Source organism: Camarhynchus parvulus, chromosome 10 (assembly GCF_901933205.1).
Source record: "Camarhynchus parvulus chromosome 10, STF_HiC, whole genome shotgun sequence".
Taxonomy (NCBI): Eukaryota; Metazoa; Chordata; class Aves; order Passeriformes; family Thraupidae; genus Camarhynchus; species Camarhynchus parvulus.
Genome location: NC_044580.1, coordinates 9,720,447 through 9,741,814, shown reverse-complemented (window position 1 = coordinate 9,741,814; position 21,368 = coordinate 9,720,447). Strand labels below are relative to the sequence as shown.

General features: G+C 39.3%; 1 protein-coding gene across 2 annotated transcripts in view; it reads right to left on the bottom strand.

Moving 5' to 3' along the window:
* Positions 1-21,368, bottom strand: part of SLC12A1 (solute carrier family 12 member 1) — a 42,462-nt gene that overhangs the window by 16,010 nt on the left and 5,084 nt on the right. The window contains exons 3-16 of one of the 2 annotated variants that reach the window (XM_030955125.1): positions 21,130-21,205; positions 16,544-16,639; positions 15,046-15,185; positions 14,454-14,564; positions 13,393-13,504; positions 12,779-12,906; positions 9,991-10,075; positions 9,120-9,271; positions 7,442-7,549; positions 6,556-6,679; positions 5,552-5,653; positions 3,703-3,858; positions 1,936-2,035; positions 1,740-1,851 (exon numbers count right to left, since the gene is read on the bottom strand). In XM_030955125.1, coding sequence (XP_030810985.1) covers positions 1,740-1,851; positions 1,936-2,035; positions 3,703-3,858; positions 5,552-5,653; positions 6,556-6,679; positions 7,442-7,549; positions 9,120-9,271; positions 9,991-10,075; positions 12,779-12,906; positions 13,393-13,504; positions 14,454-14,564; positions 15,046-15,185; positions 16,544-16,639; positions 21,130-21,205 — 1,602 coding nt within the window. Of the gene's footprint in view, positions 1-1,739; positions 1,852-1,935; positions 2,036-3,702; positions 3,859-5,551; positions 5,654-6,555; positions 6,680-7,441; positions 7,550-9,119; positions 9,272-9,990; positions 10,076-12,778; positions 12,907-13,392; positions 13,505-14,453; positions 14,565-15,045; positions 15,186-15,809; positions 15,906-16,543; positions 16,640-21,129; positions 21,206-21,368 lie in introns of both variants that reach the window. The other variant, XM_030955126.1, reaches the window with a different exon arrangement.

The window sequence follows — 21,368 nt, the reverse complement described above, 5'->3', positions numbered from 1 at the left end:
CTGGCCCAGGGGCCATTCCCACCCCTCTCCCAGGTGCCTGTCTGTGTCCTCCCCTGCTCCTTCTTTGCACCTATGGAATGTTTGTGCAATTGTACAAGGAGTCCAGTGAATTTGCAGACTGAGGACTAACCCTGAAAAAGTATTTTACATGAAGGCAGGGAGTAAAAGCAGAAAGAGTCCCTATTACTAAAACTCAGACTATTCAGGCCAACATTCAGCCATAGCCTCAGAGACAAGTAATCTTGAAATAATCTTTAAGTTCTGTTGTGATCTTTATTTTGTCCATTTCTGAGCTATGTATCACCATGTTCCTGGAAAGTTTCTTGCTGCCTTTTGGAAGAAAAGAATGGAAGATGTTCTCTCTGGCATGGTGTTTCAAAACTTTATGCATTGCTAACAGCATGTCAGCTTTTGAGGCAGAATGTGCTGGGTGTTACATTTATGGCTGAATAGTCTTGCTGCATTTGTTGTGATATTTATTGCAGGCTGCTCTTCAATGTGATTGTGAATTTTATCATCTGGTTTTTACCACAATTTTGCAATTCATAAAGGTTCATTTTGTCACACTTTTATTACCAAGGAAATTAAATTTCACTTAAGTTGCTGAAGAAATAATTAGAAAGCCCCCCTAAACAATTACAAAGCTTATACTAACAAAATGGTCTTTGGGGTTTTTTGTATCGACAGAAATGAAATCTCAGTTCTCCATAAAAAGTACTAGTATCAGAGAAACATGCCTAAGAATTCAGAAAACTTGCTGAAACTTAACTTTAGGAAGCTGCATAGTCTCGGTATCTTGTTGGGATTGGTTCTATGCTTAGTGAATTCAGTGGGAAATCGAACAGTAATTATAATAGGGAAGAATTAGGACCATTCATTCTTTATAGATTCATTTGATTTGGGAAGAATCACATGTGGTTCTTCCTTACTCTGTTTCTGCAGTGTGGCAGCATCAAATGAATTATTCCTTTACTGCTATAGAGGAATATATTATCTTGGCTGGACTGATTCTATTATCTAAATTCTGCAGCCCCATTTAGTGCCATGAGCTGTTCTGGTTTTTTTCCTCTCTCTCAAAATTAAAAGGGCACTGTAATATTTAAAATACATTTTCTCCCTACACTACAAATCTATTTTTGTTCTGTCCTAATGAGAGACTAGGTCTTCATCCTCTAAGATACATCATTTGCTGTGTATTTGTATCTAGAAATACACTTTGCTCCTCTCTTTAGATCTCAGAAGAGCATTTTGATCCTCAAAATGAGCATTGTAACAGTTTTGGAGGAACCACTGCAAAGAGAGCTGAATTACTTGCCAATCCCCACCTCTGCAAATCAGTGACAAAGCTGAAAATAGAACCTGGGTAATTTGACTCTCACACAATAACCATTCAAATTTTGTGTTTTGTGTGGTTTGGGTGTTTTCTGTTTTCTAAGCCTAAAATCTTTCCTTGTAATGTTTTTTTTTTTCCTCCAAACCAATTTTTGGTTCACCTACTGTGAACTTTGACATGCATTTCAGTATCTCAGTGAGGCATTTAGCAGCAGGCTTTGTATCAGCCTATAGCTTTCGTGTCACGAATTATGACGAAATTGATTCTCAGTGCAAATCTCTTTGGTGCTGTGCACAGCTGCCAGTCAGCCCCATGGGAGCACTGTGTGCTGGGTGAGAGTGGGATGTGGAACAGAGCCCTGCAGCCCCCCTGGTGCTGGGTGTGCAGGTGGGGGGAGTTCCCTTACCGTGTAGACCTCACAGCAGATACACAGCCCGTTGTTCTTTGTGAAGGCGTGGGTGATGTCCAGCAGAGCAGGCCTGACCATAGGAGCTCCTGTTAATGCTAAGCACTGGGGTCTGGTGGGGAAAAAAGAGGTTGTGTATTATTGGCTGATGTGCAGATTCAGGACAAGCCATTCTGCTGTTCACTAGAAATCTTACCTGAAGTTTTTAACGTGGTCCTCCACTGTCGTTAAAGCCAGAGCGCTGTCTAAGGCATTAACAAAGTACAGAGCCTGGGTAGAGGAGCCCCAGTTTACTTCTGCATTTGATAAAGATAAATAATGCATATTAAACCACAGACTTCTTACATTCTGTTGCAAAAATGAGCAATGGTGTTCTCTATGAAGAGCAGAGTATATTCTCTTGTACTTCATAGACACAGATCTGTTCTTTGTGCTTCATAATAGAAGGGATTGGTTTTGCTTGTGTGATGCAGAAAACCCAATGCAAGTAAATAGTTTCATTCTTTATTTAAATGTTGTAGGGAATGTTCTTCCCCTGCTTAAAAACTATTTTCTTATTTGTTACATTAACTTTGTGGCCTCCTCCCATTAGAAAATGGACAGCCCTGAGTCATGTATGTGGTGGGGAATTCCAGGAGGTGCAGATGAAACCAGTAGGAAGGAACATTGCTGGTGCCAGTTTGCTCTGTTCTACTGTATAGGCCAAAAATTGGTCTCCAAACCCCATTTTGGCACATACATCTTTTCTCATTATTGTGCAGCTCTTTGGTCACTGCAGACATATAAGAAATGTCTTTCTATGCTTTGAGATCTACATGAAGGCAGATCAAGTCCCATTATGCCAGGATACAAAGCAATATTAAGTGCAACTAAGTGGAGGTTTGTGTAAAGTCACCTTTTCCGAGGAATATTAGTTTTTTCTGAACCCTCCAGTTGCTGGTAAATTACTGCTGAACAAAAGTCACTGTCTTAGCAGGAGGCAGGGCTTTTGTACAGCGGCTTCAGTGAATTTAACCAAGCTTTAATGTGCTACTTTGCGTTAGGGAGCCTGGCAATATCCAAGAAAAGGGTAGAAATCCTGAAATGTTTTTGACAACTGGCTGGAGATGGGTGTGCTTTCCTGCAGCTGATGATATATGTACAGGGAGAGAAGCACAGACCATCCCAGAGGGTGTGAGAGAGCACAGATAGGGAGGACAGGCAACAGCAAGAGAAGCAATAACACAGTCTCAGACCAGCTGTTGCTGTCCCAAGATAACTCCAATAAAAGTACATGTATTGCTGGGAACTGTGCCTCTTTTATTTGTTGATTTTGTTTTATGTTTTCTGCTGCAGAAGTAATTCACGTGGTTAACACCAAAATCTGGACCTGGGTTAGTTTTTTCCTGGATATGAATAGCTAGGCTTGAACAGGACACAGGTTTTTGAGGACAGCTTTTGTGATTTGCTGAGCTACTGAGTGTTTTTTTCCAGCAGTAAAGTGGGCCCATCTGTCTTGTAGGGAATTATAGGGAGGTGCTGGAGGATGATCAGTTCATAAGTAATTCAGCTTGCATTTTTGTTGTATAATGGGCAGCAGGTTTACATTTTGAGTGAGGACCCTGCATGAGTCAGCTTAAGAGCACTGCAAAATTCAGGTAAGGTTTTGTGTGTGGGTGGAAAAAATTATGAGTGCTACTCAAGTAAAAGCCCAAATGTCATAAAGATGTGGTGGGAATAAACGAGTCTGCTGGAATGTTTACAGAAAACCCTGAACCACACTTGAGCTGCTTGTTAAACAGGCAGTCACCAGACTATCAACTTAATCTGTATTACATGGAGTTTAACAGGATGCTTCAGACTTCCCTCTAAATAAAGATAGCACAGAAAAATAATTTCTAGTTCTGTTAGCAGAATTAATTCCTTTAAAATCTAGTCTAACAGCACAACATGTACATGTAATTATAGTGGGGTTTGGTCTTACCTGGCTTCTTATATGTTACATAAATATATAGGAAGAGCTCAATGGCATAAGTGATGAGAGCTGCCCACCAGTTGATGACAAACATCACCCCGCAGCACAGCAGGGCTCCAAAAAGTGACACCCACATGTTATAATATCTGAATGCAGGTCTCCAACCTGTTTAAAGAGAATTGAGGAAATTGGAAGAGCATAAAATAATATTGATAAAATGGTGATCCATGATGTTTGTGGATAAAATCCCATGCACATTTTGTTTCAGGCTCTGTCGGAGGTAGCCATTCTGTTTATATGTATTTTTGCAAAATTAAAGTTTATTGGTTCAGAATATTTCATAACATCAGAAGGAGATTACCTGTAACTCCAGGTAATTGATGATTGTATACTTTTGGTGCATATACACAGAACTTATTATTGGTAGCTAAACACTTGCTGAGAGGAGTGTTTATCCCAATACTGTAAATGCACCTGTCTTAAACTTGGAAATTGCCTGGCCTTGTGGCAGAAAAATAAAATCATCTGCAGTTGACTTTAAAAAGATATTATTCCTGCTACTTTTCAGCTGCAGTACTGATTCCATCCCCTGCTACCAATTAAAATGATGAGGCAAGCACTGAGCCTTCATGGTTTGCAGGTCTCTGCCAGGTGTTCCACAGAGCAGACTTTGGAGAGGGAAAAACACAGAAGATACAAGAGGCTGATCAGCCCCATCTTGGATCATCTTTATAATGAGGAGATAGGAAGGACCTGCTGGGAAGAAATTTTCTGTCCTGCAGCCTTGCAATTATTGTAATCTGTCATTGTGAATTGGCCGAAATTAACTGGAGGAAATGAGAAAAGAAAATGGCTGCAGTTCTGTGTGAAATGCGAAGTAGTGGCAGAGCAGAGTCAGATGTAGGCAGATGTAATCTGTAGAGGTAATTGTCGCTCAGCACCAAGGCCACATGGAGCAGATCTGCATTTGTTCAGCTGTGCAGGTAATTAGCAGAAGTGCTCATCTTTTCTGCCCTCTAAACAAGTGGCATTATGCAGATCTTTAGGAAGGAAGTTGATGCAGGCATTTATGTCCTACTGCAGTTTCTTCACACTGGAAATCAAAAATGTATTCCTTGCTCCTTGAGTTGAATAACTAATTCATAAAGCAGGAAATTGTCTTTCCTCTGTGCCAAACCAGTGTCGCTCAGCTGATTGACTTTATTCCTGAAGGTGTCACCCCTTCATTCATGAGATGGTGAGAATCATTCTGCTGTGGCAATGCACAAGTCTGACAGCCAGAATGTTCCTTTGCTGCAAATGTAGAGGGAGGATCTCAAGTTACCCTTGAACAGGATCTCATTGTGCTTCACAATTGTGCTTTACAGTTCTGCTTCTAGGCACTGCAGAGCTGTGCTGGTGCTGTTTGATGGACCTGCTTTTGCTCTGCATGTTCCCCTCCAGGCAGCATCACTTGTAGCACTGTTACTGTGCTTAGGAATCTCCCTGAACATTTTGCTGTAGGTTTGGAGAAGGGAGTGATGATTCCCCACTGTGCCTTGCAGCTTCATTGGCCAGAGTTGGCATAAGCTTTTACCCACACATTTTTTAATAGTGAGGGGAAAAAAATATCACTCTGAGGAGGAATTTTTTCTCCAGTGGGATGCACCTTTCTCATCCTGTATGACTGTAGGCGTTGTAAGGACTTAGAGCCATTATTTTTATACTTTGGCGATAAATAAAATCTATTCAATAAGACATCAGATCACATAACTTAGATACTTTACACATACTGCAATTTTCTCTGACATACTGTCTAAACCTTCCAGAGATCAGACTATAAAGCCCATATTTAAATCACTGCTGAATGCAGACTCACCTGGAGATTTTGCATATGAGGCATGAAAGCAGGAGAAATTAATCAAAGCGTATGAAGCCAGGAAGAAATTGGAGATGATGGGAGCAATGGTATTCAGTTCAGCTGCAAGACACAAACACAAGTTAGACAGAGGCACCAGTTTCCTGGGCTGTTGGCTAGCTGTTTCCTAATGATGCATTAAATCTGAACATTGCCTGCATTTATCATCCAGGGAGAGCTTGGGTATTTTCATGTATTACTAATTTAAGACCACCTTGATCTACCTTCATTCATATGAATTATGTCTGCTAATCCTGATTTTAATAATATTGTGTGCTATGCAGTGTTATGCTTGATACTGTGATTCAGCATACTTTCTCTTAATGATGTAGATCTGATGTAAAGTTCAGAATTTTAAATACATCATTGACAGGATGGACGCATTAAAAAAAATACTTGTAGTTACAACTTTAGTGGGAATCTGAATTCTCTACTAGACATCCTATTTACTTAGCGTAAGACAGATTGAATTTGAAATCTTAGAAAAACTGATAACAATCCCTGCACCCCTAAATGTGGCAGCTGGTATTTTCTTTTACCAGTCCTGGTAAACTGGGATTTGCTCTGGAGCTGACTGTGGGAGAAGCTTGGGCAGAATAGGCTTCCTAAGTATTATCAGAGCTATGTGCAATATAAACTGGAAAACCATTTTCAAAGATTGTGACCTTGCCATTTCTGATAGAGTTCTGAGCACTGTCCTGTTCCAGCAGAGTGAATAGGAATTGCAGCTACTCCACATCTTGGAGAATGAGGCTGTGGTGGTGGTGGTAAGTCGCTGGAATCCCTCCTGCTTTCTTTTTGCCTTCATTAGGAATAGTGGAACTGCTACCAGGACTTGGAGTATGCTTATGTCAGAGCTTACCCGACTGGAAATTTTCCAAACTGCAGCTACTGATTGTATTACAGTGTGAGTTTGTGTCATTTCAGAGCATGACACTATAGCAGCTGTGTAACATTATACAAACCAATCAGAATGAAGGCCATGGCGATGGCAAAGGTGAGGACATATCCCCTGATAGGCTCGTTGTTTTTTCCATATCCCTTGGCAAAGAATTCTAGCCCTTTGTAGACGTTGTCCTTGCAAAGAGCCTGGTAAGAAAATCAGCACATAACTCTATTAAGCGGCACTTTCTTGCACCAGAAGTCACTGTCTGTGAGTGGCAGCTTTCCAGGCTTTTGCTAAACAAAAGTTAAATCTCAGTGCTTCAAGTACATCAACTGCTGTGGCATATGAACATTTAAATAAGGTGATAAGACAATGTGCTGCTATGTTATTATATCATGGGAAATAGAATCACAGGCATTTAATGCTTATTCAGTGCTTCAAATGAAAAGGTAATTAAATAGCTAAATAGAGTCTAAACTGGGAGAAGTTGAAGCATAAATCAGCGGCTGGATGTAATTTGTACAGCTTATCTCTCCCATGCCCTCTGCTCCCAGTCTGTCCACATTGCTGCTGCCCAGACAGCTTCTGGACAGGCTGTTAAGAGCTCACCTGGCAGCACCTGAATCTTATTGACCTGAGGGCTCCTGCTGCTCCTGTGCTTACGGGGTAGGTTTTTATAAGAAGACAGAAGTGGTCCTGAAAGCACCCTCGAAGCTATTTATGACATGCACATGAGTATCCCCTGCTCCTTCAGCAGAGCTGAGCTCTGACCAGAGGAACATTATCTCCCTTGTATGATGATAAGACTTGTCTTCTTCTGCTGAAAAACATTCTACATATTGTTTTCCCTGCGTCTTCCTGCCACATGTCAATGTTGCTTAAATGTACATTACATTGGGCATACAGAGTTCAACTTTGTCTCTGAAATAAAACCAAGTATAAGGAAATGGATGGTTTAATTTTACCTGGAAAACTTTGGGTGCGCTGACAAGAGATGCTAGAGCTGATGACAGAGTAGCTGAGAAGATGCCAGCTGTGATGAGAGGACCGAAGCCAGACACCATGCTCATCACCTTTAGGAAAAAAACAAAGGTAAAAAGAATAGGCTTGCATTTGGATGCACTTTTTAATGACAAACCCATTCAAGTGCTCTATGTGTCTCTACTTTTCATGGTTCTAAATTTAATCTGCTACAAACTGTACTATTATTTCTGATTTAGTTAAAAGCAATGGAGGCAAAGCCAAATTTTTCTTCAAATATGCAGCTGTCTGCTGGGGCAGATGAGTACTCTGAGATTTCCTCGCTGCCTTTACTAACTGATTGCTGTAAGTAACAGCCTCTACTTGATGAGTAAATAGTCATCTTGTAGGAGACAAGAAAATGGAAATGGCAGGAAAAAGCCCCAGTGTATGAAATGTGGTTGGAGGTACTTTATTTTATTTGGGTTTTTTTCCCCTTGATTATTTAATATGGCTGAAAATGAGAGAAAATGCCTGATGGAGCTGCAGTGCTGCAAACAGTAATTATGGTCACTGTCAGGCCTCCCTCAGCCTTCCCAGGAGTGCTGGGCTGGCCTACTGAAGGGAAAAGATTGTTGAGAGGCACCAGACAAGGAAAGTAAAAGATGGATGGATGTGATTGGTGGTGTGTGGGCAGTACTTCAGGAGAGAAACCTGTGCATCCTGAAGATTTGTCAGATGCAGTCTGATGAAAAACATTTTATGGCTCTAGTCTGGCAGGAGTAAATGCAAGAAGTGAAAATTTGTCTGGCTGCAGGGAGGTTACTGATTTTAAGGGGTGCCCATGAGTGTGGACAGCTGAACTGAGGTGGGAGTAAGGATGGTAAATGATCAAGGAAGGAAGGGAAAGTAGTCTATGAAAGGGACAGCATATCCCTTTCAAGGTGGTTCCCCAGCCCTGTCATTTAGCAGAGCCAGCTGGGAAAAAAGCGAGTGACTTTAAAAGCTACAAATGACTCGTTGAAAAGCCTGTGCAGGTGGGGGGTGAATTCCTCTCGCTGGCCACGGAACACAGGGGCTGAACAGAGATCTGGGACCTGTGGCTGTCAGGCTGCAGAACTGCTTTACTTTGATGCTTAGCCTAAGCTTTATTTTGAAGAATAAAAATGGCAGACAGTCTCTGGCCTAGGAGAAAGACTCCATTACTTCTCACTTGATTTTTTGCTCTATTTTTGGATACTTTTTTTAAAGAAGTCAGAACTCTGGTTTTTGTACTGTGACACAACCCTTTAACTGTGACCACAGCACCCCTGAGGTAAAATCACATCCATGTGTCAAGAGCAGTGGGGTGAATTCCTCATCTAACAGGAGTTCCTGAGATCTCTGTCTGGGCTTTCAGTTTGAAGCTGTTATAACATATACTGCTGCATGGTACCAGTTAAAAGAGGAGATAAAGGCCTTAATAGAGAGTTAGGAAGGCTGTGATGGGCAGTGTGAAGGTAAACACACATTGCAGGGGAGTTTTGTCTTTCATCATTCCTATAGTTTACTTTTTTAGATAAAAGTGGTTATCCTGTTGTAGTTGTCTGCAAACAACAGTTTTGCATGTTTGTACTTATGTATTCAGGTATTGCTTATTATGCTAATGTATGCTTATGTGCTAATACATATTATCACTAAAACCTGAAAATTATTCATCAGCCCATAATCACATGGCTGACTTGCACATCTGGAAAAATCATAGCCTAGGCCACAGGCAGATGATCCATTGCAGCTCATTCCAGGTACAATTGTATCATTGACGTTCCCAGTAGCATCTCTTACAACACAGGAGGCTGTGGAAAAAATGATATATTGTTATTTTGCTTCATTGTGACATTGAAAGAATGTTTTTGTCACACTTTGACTCCTAAACTGCACACTTGTTGTACAGCTGCTGCCTTAGATTCATCCCTAAGAGCAACATTTTGTGTCGGGCAGGGATTTTTTGTATGCTTGTAATGAGAATTTACCTGCGTAATCCTCCAACACATTTCATAGCTTTCAGTACAGGCCTCCTTTTCACTTGTGCCCATTTTGTTACCTCAGAGCCCACTACTGTAGAACATGTAGTTGTGTAGTTACTTTGAGACTGGCAACTGATTTTTATTTTTGACATATAATGTACAAAATGTGTGTGGATTCTCATGAGTGTTCAGTAAGAAGACAAGCAGAAGCCATGTGAAATTTCAATGTGAACCAGGAACAAAAGATCAGCAGATTGATCAGAGGTTCCTTTGATCTTTATTATGCTCATGGATACTATATGCTGGTGGTCTTTGTCACTTATGCAAAAATAATCATACAAGTTACCTGAAGGTCCAGCTGCCAAATAGGGACTTTTGTTTCCACTGCTGCTTTTTTAAAACCATTGTTCTGACATACAGTAAAATCAAAACTACTGTCTCTCTAAATAATAAATCCATGGCATGAAAAAGCAGTGAGGCTAATCATTCATTTGCATGCCAAACTTTCAAACTTAACTATACAAGTGAAGCAGAGGTTCTGTACTTACCTGCACATATTGCAACAGCAATGTAAGCAATTGTGGTGATCAGAATGGCCAGCATTGTTCCCTGGGGTATGGCACTTTGTGGGTCCTTAAACAAAGCAGTGACATGAGAAACACTGTGAGCTGTGTGCTGCAGCTTGATTGCATTTGCATGCTGGGAGTTCTGCCACACTGCAGTGTGGAGATACCCCAGAGAGCAGATTTTTATCACTCTGACCTGAGCCACATTTCTGGTCCCAGCACAGCAGAGCTCCTGTGGTGCAGCACTCCTACCCTGCGCACAGGAAGGATATTGTGCAGGAGCAGAGCTCACATTTATAGCAACAGAAGTGTCCTGAGGTCTGCATTTCTTGAACTCCAAACTCTTTACATTGCAATTGGCTTTATCTTAATGTTTAATGATGTGGTGGGTAAATAGTTACTGAACCATCAGACCCTTGTGGGTGACAAGATGGGACCATTTTTGGTTAATTGGTAAGATAGATGGAGTCACCCTGTACAGAATGCAGCACTTCTGTGCTTTGTAACCAGTAATTGTTAGTTGGGTCTTCAAAACAGCTACTTTCTTTCACTGTATTGACTTAATTTAGGTAATTTAATGAGGCTGGGTTATAATGCTTACAGACTGGCTCACAACAGCATCAGCTTTGATAATGCAACTGTAAGTGAGAGTCCAAAGATCTGCACTGTACATTTTAAAGGGATTTTTAATGCTAGATAACCTTACAATTTAGGTTGTGTTTGTTTATGCTAGGAAGAATTTTTTATTAATTTTCTCCTTAAGTTGGTTTAGCGTGGTGTTTTTAAATCAAAGATTTGTTGAATGCATTTGAAGTCACAGACTCTTGTAACTATGCTTGTCGCAGGGTAAAAAACCAAAATACAAATTTGGAGTTTATTGTGAGGCATATATGAATTGCCTAACTGGATTAGTAATTAATAAAATTTTTAAACGAGGTAAGGATTTATTGAGCTGGAAAATAATTGTGGAGTCACTTCTGCTGCATAAGAGCCTTTGCACTCAGACATTGGTACCTTTATGCAGTTCTGATGTGCATGTTTTAGGTGATTGTTTTTGTGGAATCTTGTGGTTGTCCTAAACTCTGCAACATTACATCTTAAGGTTAAAGATTCATGCAACTTAACAACTTTTATGTTTTATATTTTCAAAATTTAAACCCATATTTACTATGCTGTTAGCACTTTAGGGGCTAAGCCCCACTGAAGTCAGTAGGAAGTCAGTAGGAAGCTGTCCCTGTAAGGAGGCTCTGGAGTAGGACACAACTTGAGAGTGTAGTGGCTGCAGGAGCACAGACAAAGGTGTTTGCAGCAAGCTCTAAAAACAGTTTGATTGGTAAATTTTACACTTTTTAAACACTCCTTAGCTTGTATTTTAGATTCTGGAGAGGCTGGTTAATTTAATTAGACTTCTCTAATGCATCTAAATGTGCTCAGAGGAGAATCTGCTGCCTGGAGGACTTGGTTACAGAAGTCCACTTATTGTGAGACTGAAATGGCTGCAGAGATCCAGTGGGAGAACTGCTTCCCTAGGTCTGCTCAGACTGTTTCAAACAGCTGATGAAAGAAGTGCTGCTGCTTTGGGAATCTGCCATGCAGACAGAGCACCATATATGGCAAAAGAATTATTTTTGTTTGATAAAAGGATGGAGATTGTGTGAGGCTGGTGCAGTCTCACTGGGCAGAAGTACAATGGTTTTTGCTTTTTTAATTAAAAATGGAATCTCATTGACGCTATCAGTGGCTCAGGTTCTGCGTATTTTCTCTGTGCTTGGCTTGAAAAGCAGTCCTCTGAAAACAAAGGAGCTGAGGCATGCAGCTCAGGGTGAGGAAGGGAAGGAGAATTGGCTCTCAAAGGTGGTAGGATCTGGTGAACTTGTGACTGCTATGCCAGTACAGAATTAGAAGACCTTTGGTTGAATTCTTTAAGGTTTGCAAGGCAATGGATTTATAGGCTAAGGCCAAATAACTTCATTTGACACGCTGGGGTTATCAAGCTGTGAGCCATGTCTTGTTGGTGACTTTTTTTTCTTTATTTATTTTGGTTGTTTATTGAGTGTTTTTGTCATGAAAACTAGAGAGTACTCAAAACTAAATTCCCGTCTCTAATTTAGCTGTATGTTTAGATACTAGAAATTCCATCTCCTATAACTGGTAAACTGACAGATTTGCCACAGCAAGACAACTGGGCACCCTTGGACCTCCTTTACCTTTCTCTTCAGACTCTGTTTTTGGTCACAGCTGCAAGGTTGCAGCTTTTCCTTTAAGCAGCAATACTGACTTGGCACTGGTACATACTTGCTTTCTTTAAATGCTCTGTTTGCTCTGCCCTTGCTATGACCCTGAATATGAAAAGCTGGTCTCCACTGATTCTTGTGAGTACAAACATGAGCTTTCCAGGGATGCTTTTTGGGCTGATGTTTCGGCTGATGTTTACAGAAGATGAGCTCCAAGAGATACACATATAATTTCTCTTATAGCATGTGCTGCTAATGGACCATTAATGAGATACTATTGCAGGTTATTGAAACATGTTTTTAAATTATATAGCAACCCAAATGTAGCTACAGTAATTTCTCTAAATACCCATAATGCATTATGAGAGAATTTGTGAATTGATGATTTTAAATAATAAAGCGGGTACTTAAAAGAGAGAGCTTAATTTGGAAAGCAAAGACATGATTGAAAACTGAATAGAGCGTTGATTCATGATTGGCTTTCTTGTTATTTTTCCAACCTATGGCTAGTATGATGAAGTTCATGAAATACATACTTTCAGATCTCCTGAGATATTGGCTCCTGCAAGAATGCCAGTGGCAGCTGGGAAAAATATGGCAAACACCGAAAAAAATCCTTCTCCACTTCTGAAATCTGGCCCAAAGTTTTCTGCAAATATTGATGCTGCAAATATAGTGAGAATGAAATATAACAACAGGATTTGATTTCAAAGTTACTTAATGAAGGAGGTAAGTAAGTCAGTCTTTCACATCTGGACAACTGGGTTTGAATCTGTCTCACATCAGAAGGAAAGTGAATTTGATTTCCTTAGTCTGCTCCCCAGAAGGATGTGCTTGTCTGCATCTCAGAGCTACAGATCCATGCTGAAGTGACACAAGTGCCTGCAGCACTTGCTCTTAGCTCTGTGTTAAAGTTTGTCTGTGCTCTACTGCTGTATAAATGACTCAGGCTGCATCTTACTGTGCTGTCAGCTGCAGCAGCAGAGACAGACTCAAAATTAGAGATGAAATCCATTCTCTTCGTTTGCAAGCTCACTTAAACTTGGGCAGAAGATTCTGATCTTGTGGCATTTTTCAGTGGAATCCTTAGCTTACTATTAAGTCAAAAGAATGCAAACATAATTTTATGACAGATAGCAAGGTCGCTTACCTTGGTAATTAAAAAAGCCTCTTGCCTTCTTTTCAGTGTTGGTAGGAATGACTGTGCCAATAAAGAAATTTACAATGGCAACAAGGAGAACAATTAGAAGAATAACTTGAGCCTATTAATAGAAACAAAGAGATTCTTCTGTAGTTTTTAACTTTGTTGCTGTGGAGACGGCTATATAATAAGTTATCTGTATCTGTTCCCTATAACAGGTTATTAATTTCTATTGTTTTTGAAAATACCAGGAGTCAAGATAGCTGAATCAGCTAATGACAACAGCAGATGATTTTTACTGAGAGGGTAATGAAATACAGAGTTATAATTTAATTCTAAGTTAGCTTCCTTACAAGAAAAGGCAAAATGGAACAGCTAATGCATTAGTACCAACTATAAGACATTTTTATATTGTTATAATTTTTTTTTTAGTTGCAGGGGGTTTTCACTTCAAAGCTTACAATATCAGTTTGTTTTCTGATCTCTTTTACAAGTTGTTCCAGTCTCCATCACAGCAAAAACAAGGGTACTGTTGAACCTGATTTCTGAACCTGATTCCAATAGCTGTATTCCACTCTCAAGTATTTCCATTTGAATTTGCATTGTGACCTTTTTCACAGGTGAAGGAATAGCAGAAATCATTAGAGATTAAAGAATGGGTAACAAATAGAGCTCTTCTGCTGAGTAGAGCTTGATAGAGTACAGTGATAAAATCATATATTGTTTTTGCTACTGTTTATTCTATCAAGCTGCACCAAAAATAAGGACAAAAGGGGCATATGTAGCCAAGACTCTAAATGATACCATGAATTATAAAAATGAATATAACCAAGTTGTCTGCAAAACCCAAGCTTCCTCTTTGCTTTTAAATGTATGTTCAAGGAAGAGTTTAGAGTAATTGTGCTTTCATTGAATGTAATGATTAAACTGCTATTGCTTTTAGAAAGATTAAGCATAAACTGAAACTGAGTGCTTTTGAAAATTCCATCTGTTGAATAGCATTCCTCACACACTAATGCTGTACAGCAGGTTAATATACTTCTTGCTTTTATATTCTTTTAAAAGTTTACCTTTGCTTCCCATTCCATGCCAGCAACAGAGATGCCAAGAAGACACACCACAGTGATGGTCCCTATGATTCTGATGTCGTTGGACTCATCAACCATCAGTGTATCACTCTCCTGAAAGTGGTTAGAAATGTTATGAGAACCAGTGTTTCTCTGCCCAGCTGGTGGGATCAAGTAATAAGGTGAAATAGAAAGCAGTGAGCTGTCAAAGTTTCAGAGCTTTGTGAGACCAAGTGTTGGTATGTCATGTTCCAGCTGGCTTTTTGCAGTTGGGGTTATTTGGCTAATGGGATGTCTGTTCCTATTCTGATTTTGAGATTCTTGTCAAGAAATGTATGAAATATATTCAAAAGGTAGAAATAATGAGGAAGAACTCTGTGGCATATTTAGACAGACCAGCAGCTTCTCTGCTAAAGATGCCCCTCAAGCCTTAACCAAAACATATCACTACTTATGCAAATTTCACTAATAATGCAAATACATTATGTAAAACAAACACCACCATCACCACCTCCACCCCCCCAAAAAAAAGAAAAGCCACAAAAAACAAAACTGAGCCAATTCCATCATATACATGAAACATCTACCTATTTACCTTAAGAAGTTCTACAACTGTTTCAGCAAATCCAACTACATACATGGCAACTGCCACTGCATTTGCAAACGCAAAGATAAGTCCAATAGATCCACCAAACTCTGGGCCCAGACTTCTTGAGATAAGATAGTATGCTCCACCTGCAGACAGAAATAATTGTTATTTCAGCACAACTAAACACTCAGATTTTGTGCTTCCCCCCCCACCCCCGGGTAACTGTTAAACTGTTACTGGAGAAATCTGTGCTTTTTATCTCACAAATGTAATCAATCTTTGCCCTATGTTAATAGGGGACACTGCAGAAAACCAATGTGCTTGATTCTGGTTCTGCCTTCAGACTTTTCAGTATGCCTTTCTATTCCAGAAATCTTTTTAGTGCATATTAGCATGCAAAACTGAACTTGTTATAATTTTTCATGATGCATGATATAGTAACATAAAGGAGAGAGAACTTCACTTCTGAAAAGTGAAGGTAACTGACTTTTATGTAAGTTCTAACTTACATGAGTCTATCCCAATGTTAATGTGAAAGGTCACACTCTGTGGTACATTGTTTAACTTCCTGCATCATAGTGATGCAGTGAATCTGTAATGTTTTTTGCATTAAGTGTGTACACATTTCCATTTGCTGTTGATACACTGGGAGAAATCACTGCAAATATACATATTTTTTATTTGCTTATAACATAGTTATCTCAATTCCATTTACTCTTCTAATTCAAATCTGCAGAGAAGATCATATTCATGAGATCATATTCACTTACCTCCTCTTACTACTCCATTAGTGCAAATGGCAGACATGGAGATACCTGTCAATGTTGTTACTACTACACTCAGAGCAATAACTATGATTCCAAGACCTGAAAGATCCGAAAAAGAAAGTATATGCAAGTGTATTCCAGTACCTGTTCTCCTTTAGGGATGTAGTAAGAACTTTCCATTTTCCACAGGGCTTAGACCAGACCAGTTAAAACTTAAAGGCTCTGAAATGCACCAAAACTTTTTTTTTCACAAAATACCTGACATGGACTTTTACAGCTGAATTATTTACCCATCTTCCAAGGAGGGGCTGAAATGTAAGGAGTGTTTTAAAGAAGGCATTAAACTGAAGATATCCACTGATCTGCATCAGTCTTCAAAATGACCGGAAGAGATGTCTCATGCTCAGTTTCTTGAAGAATGTCTAACCTGGAATGCTCTGAATAGGAAAGACCGGCTGAAAGGTGAAAGAATTCCATGAAAAGCCAGAACCATCCCTTGCTCAGCAGTTGGCAGGAACATCTGAAATGTACTTTTCAGACTGAACTGAAAGCTGTGCTTTATTAGAAGTGACATCTCAAACACGCCTGAAATTGTGATGAGAGGTGGCTTGAATTGTTACCTTCCAGTTCCACTAGCTGTGTCCTTTGGTTTATGCTCCCTCTGGTTTGTCTCACACGAAAATAATACATAAATACCTTCTGGGGCTTGAAAGCATTAGTAACCCTAAGATTTTTACCTCCACGGACAAACCCATTAGTTGCTATTGCAGAAGTTGACAACCCAGTAATTGAGGTTACCATCGTGGCGAGAAGAATTATGATTACTCCAAGACCTGTCAGTAATAAGAAGATAAAATATTTTACTCATGTTCCATGTTTCCTACAAATCATTCTTTCTTTAAATTGAATTTTCAGGTCAGAATCACAGCAGTAAACTGAAAAGATGGTTTGTGGACCACTTGCAGCTTGCAGAACATTTTCATGAAGTCTGTGTCACCATAGTAAATTATTCCCATCAGTCTTCTAGCAGTGATTCTTTCTGATAGGAGTACCCTGTCCAGGAATTCTTATGATTTCCAAAGGATGGAGGAAACAAACAAGCATCCCTTGACATGGATGCTTATATCTACCTTTAACACACATTCTGGCTGTTTAAAATTAAGAGAGGCACATGAACCAGAGCTCTTGTGGCAATGCTGTTGTCTTTCATCAGTTAATGAAATGTTGAATCAGAGGAAAACTGACTGTGTAGATTCAAGTGCATGAGGACAAGGAGTCTGTCAGGCAGAGGACAAGACAAGAGTGGGAGCCTTCTACATCCTCACTTGCTAAGGTATGCTGGGCTTTCCCGCGCTCTGCCTCTTTCCCTGCAAAAAGTAGTTTTACTCTAACACAAAACAAACACTTGAAAATGGAAATACTGCTTTTTAGATGCCATTTACTTTAACAGGTGACCGGTAATGTATAATCATAAAGAACTTAGGATATTATTTTTTTTTAGCTGATAACACAAGGATAATCAAATATCAAAATATCAGTGATAGGTGATTAGTTATAGGTAACTGGGTTTAAGTGTAAGACTGAAATCTGATAATGTTTCCAGTCTTTGCCTATATGGCTGGGTTTCTTTAAACTTTGTAAAACTGCTAGAAACCATATGGGCAGGATGTGCTTTGTGTGATTTAGAATCATAGGAGCTTTGGTTTGAAGTGATTTCAGAAGGTCTGTAGCTCAACCTCCCAGTCATAGCAGAACTACTGCCAACACAGGATGAAATCAGTGATGACCTTGGCCAGCTGGCTCTTGAAAACCTCCATGGATAAAGATCGCACAAAAGATCCTCTTTGGATTACATGTTTGGGAGCTAGACTACCTGCCCAATAAAACATGTACAAACTGCACCTCCCAAGGTAGAATTGCAGCCTTTGCTGTTACATTTCTGGCACTACCTAGAGGAGTTTGTCTCTGCAGTTCCAGATCTCCTTTTTGTTTCAAGTCAGGTGAAGAAATAATATAATGTTTTTCTCTCAACTTTATTGCTTTTATTCTCATTTCTGTCTATGAGAAGGGAGGGAGAAAACCAGGACAAAAAAAGTAAGTAATTACGGTTTGGCGCCAAGTGTGGAAACAGTTCTTAGTTTTATCTGAACTTGCTAAGGCTTATGCAGTATCTGCATTGTTTCCATAGGTTACATAGGCATTCAGTGTGAAACTGGAGAATATACACTGCTTGTAGCTGTATTTATTGGCCAGGGCTCATCCAAATTGAAACTTAGATCCTACAATTGACATTGAGCTAGAAGTGCTACAAACTTATTGATTTATCTGCTGTATTTCTACCATCTGACTTACAGATCAGATTCCTGAGTTCTGTTCATACTGGATGGTTATAGACATCTAGTCCCTGAATTAATGTTCCTTGCTGCTTAAATTACAGCCATGTTATCACAATCCTTTAAGATAAAGCAATATAATGTGTGAGCCATAAATGATATATAACATAGTGTAGCATATTGAAAGTGATTTGAGCCTCTAATAAATCATGTTTATCTTGCTGATTTCTGAGCTCTTACTATAGCTGGTCATGAAAGTGTTTTATGTGCAGGTCTGTATAAAAAATTCCAAATGGTCATTCCTTTTGGTCAGCTACCATTGAGCAGGATGTGCTATGAAGGATATTGTTCAACCATGCAAATTTTGTGTCTGAGAAGGGGACTGGCTTTAAGAGCTGTTAACTCTTAAATTGAGTAAGTTGGACACATAATTCTCAAAGCAGTTTTAAAATTGTTTTCTGTGTGCATCCTAAGGATACTTTTCAAGGATGTTCTATTGCATTTCACAATTCATATTTTTAACATGTATGTGATATTGTAGGGTCAGATATTTTGCTAATCTGATAGTAACATCTTCTTTGGAAGGCTTTAATGATAATTTTAAAAAAATATTTTAGCATTTAAGAAGAAAAGTGCATAAAATGAAGTGACTCAACCAAAACATCATTGTAATATAATGTAATGTAACATAATTCTAATATTTGATGCCAGATTTGTAGGTAGCATAAACTTGGTTTTCCCTCCCTTTGTCTAACCATTCCATGTACAGGTACAAATACAGATTTGAGAGAGTCCTCAGATATTAGGTGGAAATAGCAGACTAGTTTTGGACCTGGAATCTTGTCAGAACTATTCTGTCCCTTTTTTTTTTCCCCTAGCTGATGATAGCCAGAGAACCTTGCAGAATGCTATTTTTTAACCCTGTAAGAGCTTTTGCCTAAGACAGCCTATCAGGGTATGAAAATAATTGGGTTGTCTCTCTTTGGCCCTCTAATGATGGGGATGTAAGTGGTGCCCAGATGGTGGTTTAACTGTCTCATTTAATTTCCATGTTAGCAGCAGTACCCAGTGAAATCCCTGAGCCTTGGTGATGATGAGCTTCCATCACTGTTCTCCTTAAGCAGCTTGGCTGGGGACTTAAAGCTTATTTCTTTTAAGGCATTCCAAAAATGCATTGAGAAATTATTCAAATGGAATTTGACATCTCATTTTCAAAAGTAAAAGTAACCTCCTTGCATAACACATGCAATTTAAAAAAGCAACAGCAGAGCAATAAACTGTAAGAAAGAAGAGCCTGCTTATCAATGAGTTAAAGTGGTAAAATTAAAAATGAAAGCAGGAAAGTTGTAACTGATGTTGGTGCAAATTAATGTTAAAATCTGATTAAAGTTTAGATTGAAAACCAGGCATATGGCTCCTAAGTAAGTTGTTCCAAAATGAATTACTCTTGCCCATGGCTATTCTCACACCTCAAAACAAAGTAATACTTCTTGATGATCTCAATAAGTTACTAAACTGCCCTTAAAAACTAATTTTGCATGAAACCCTAGAGCAAAGTCTTGGCAATATTAAGATGCAGAATTTTCATGGCAAGGCATATAGTTATGAGCGCCCTGGGCTGTATGTGCTCATTTGGTATGCATCATAAAATCAGAAAGCACCCTTTTGTCAGGCACGGTGCTGGAGCCATGCATGGAGCACGGCAGAAGTAGTAAAGTTCTTCCGCTTAGTTCTGGATCTTTTATTGCTGGGTTGTTTTTTCTTTTCCTATTTGTGTCTCTGTAAGTTTGTGATTTTTTTCTTAATAAGTGTTTCATTGTTATTTTTTTATTAGAAGCTCAGTCTTGCTCAAGTGAAACTCTTTTGAAGTTACTGCTTTTTATTGGAAATGAGACTTCAACCATGAAAAATTTTGGAGAGGTTTCATTTCACTTCCATTGACAAGGACATAAGTGACAGTTATAGTCAATCTGATTTTGAGCACTGACTTTTATCCAAGTCTAGCAGCGGTGACACCTCTTAATATAACTGAATATTTCCAGTCTGTGATTATCCAGACTGGACTATTTGCCATCCTGCCTTTGCTGTTTTTTATAACAGCTGGGTGCCAGTCAAAGATCAGGGTCCCATTGCTCTAATTGTATGATCAGGGCTCACAGAGGGACACTGCCACGGCAGCTCAGGTTTCTGTGCTTCCCCAGAGCAGTAGCTCTGAAAAGGGAGTTGTAGTACCCAGCTGTGGGACACTGCACCTCACTGAGCTGCTCTTGCAGTGCTGGGAGCTCTTCCCTCTCTCGCTGGTCTCACTGAACACTCTGCAATATACTGGATGGAGGCCTTGGGGCTCAGTCTCCCAGGGATCTGGAATTTGGATTATTTAAATTGCACGGTCAAGAAGCAAAGATACAGCACACAATGCTGTACTTATTTCGTTTGTATGAAAGCTGTAGCAGAGTTTTTAAAACTTAGTCTTTCATAGTACACTAGTATCAAGTGCTGTTCTGTAGTTAAAAATAACAAAATCCTGATGAGATGAGACCTCCTTCCAGTTCTGTTTTCATCTTGGCATAGAAGTGTGAAGAAGTGTTGTTTATAATATGTAGATGACAAGGTTTGGGTTTCACAGATAAGCAAAGTGTGAACTCTTAAAGGTTAACTCTGTACGCACATATTAGAAATTGGCTCGAGTCATAAAGTTTACATCTGTTACAGGATCTAAATACAAATTTCACTAAAGCTCAGAAATATTCAAATGTGATGATCATATGCATAGTTAACAGATCTATGCCTCTAAGCAGTAATTTGGCTGCGAGTCTGGAAAATTCCAATAGTTTGGAGGATTAATGTCTTTTACTCTGGCAAGCATTTGAAAACATTATTTAGTTCAACATGCAAATGCACATCTCAGATTATATATTAATCATGATCATGTATAGTTTATCCTCTTTATCCCTTTCACTGTTGAAAATGATATTAAATAAGATACATACCAATTCCTGCTTGACCTACAATCCAGGAAAGTCGAATAAAGAGCATCACACCCCAAATATTAAGCATGCATCTTACCTAGGTTTTAAAGAAAAAGTACTGCATTAGTTCAAGGTTGAAAGTAATGTTTAAAACCAGAAGGGTGCTAAAGTGCATTTCACCCCAAATATCCCTGAAGTCTACCTCCCTCTCTTAATTCTTCAATGATTTAAGTGTAACAGAACTGATTTTATTTTAATTT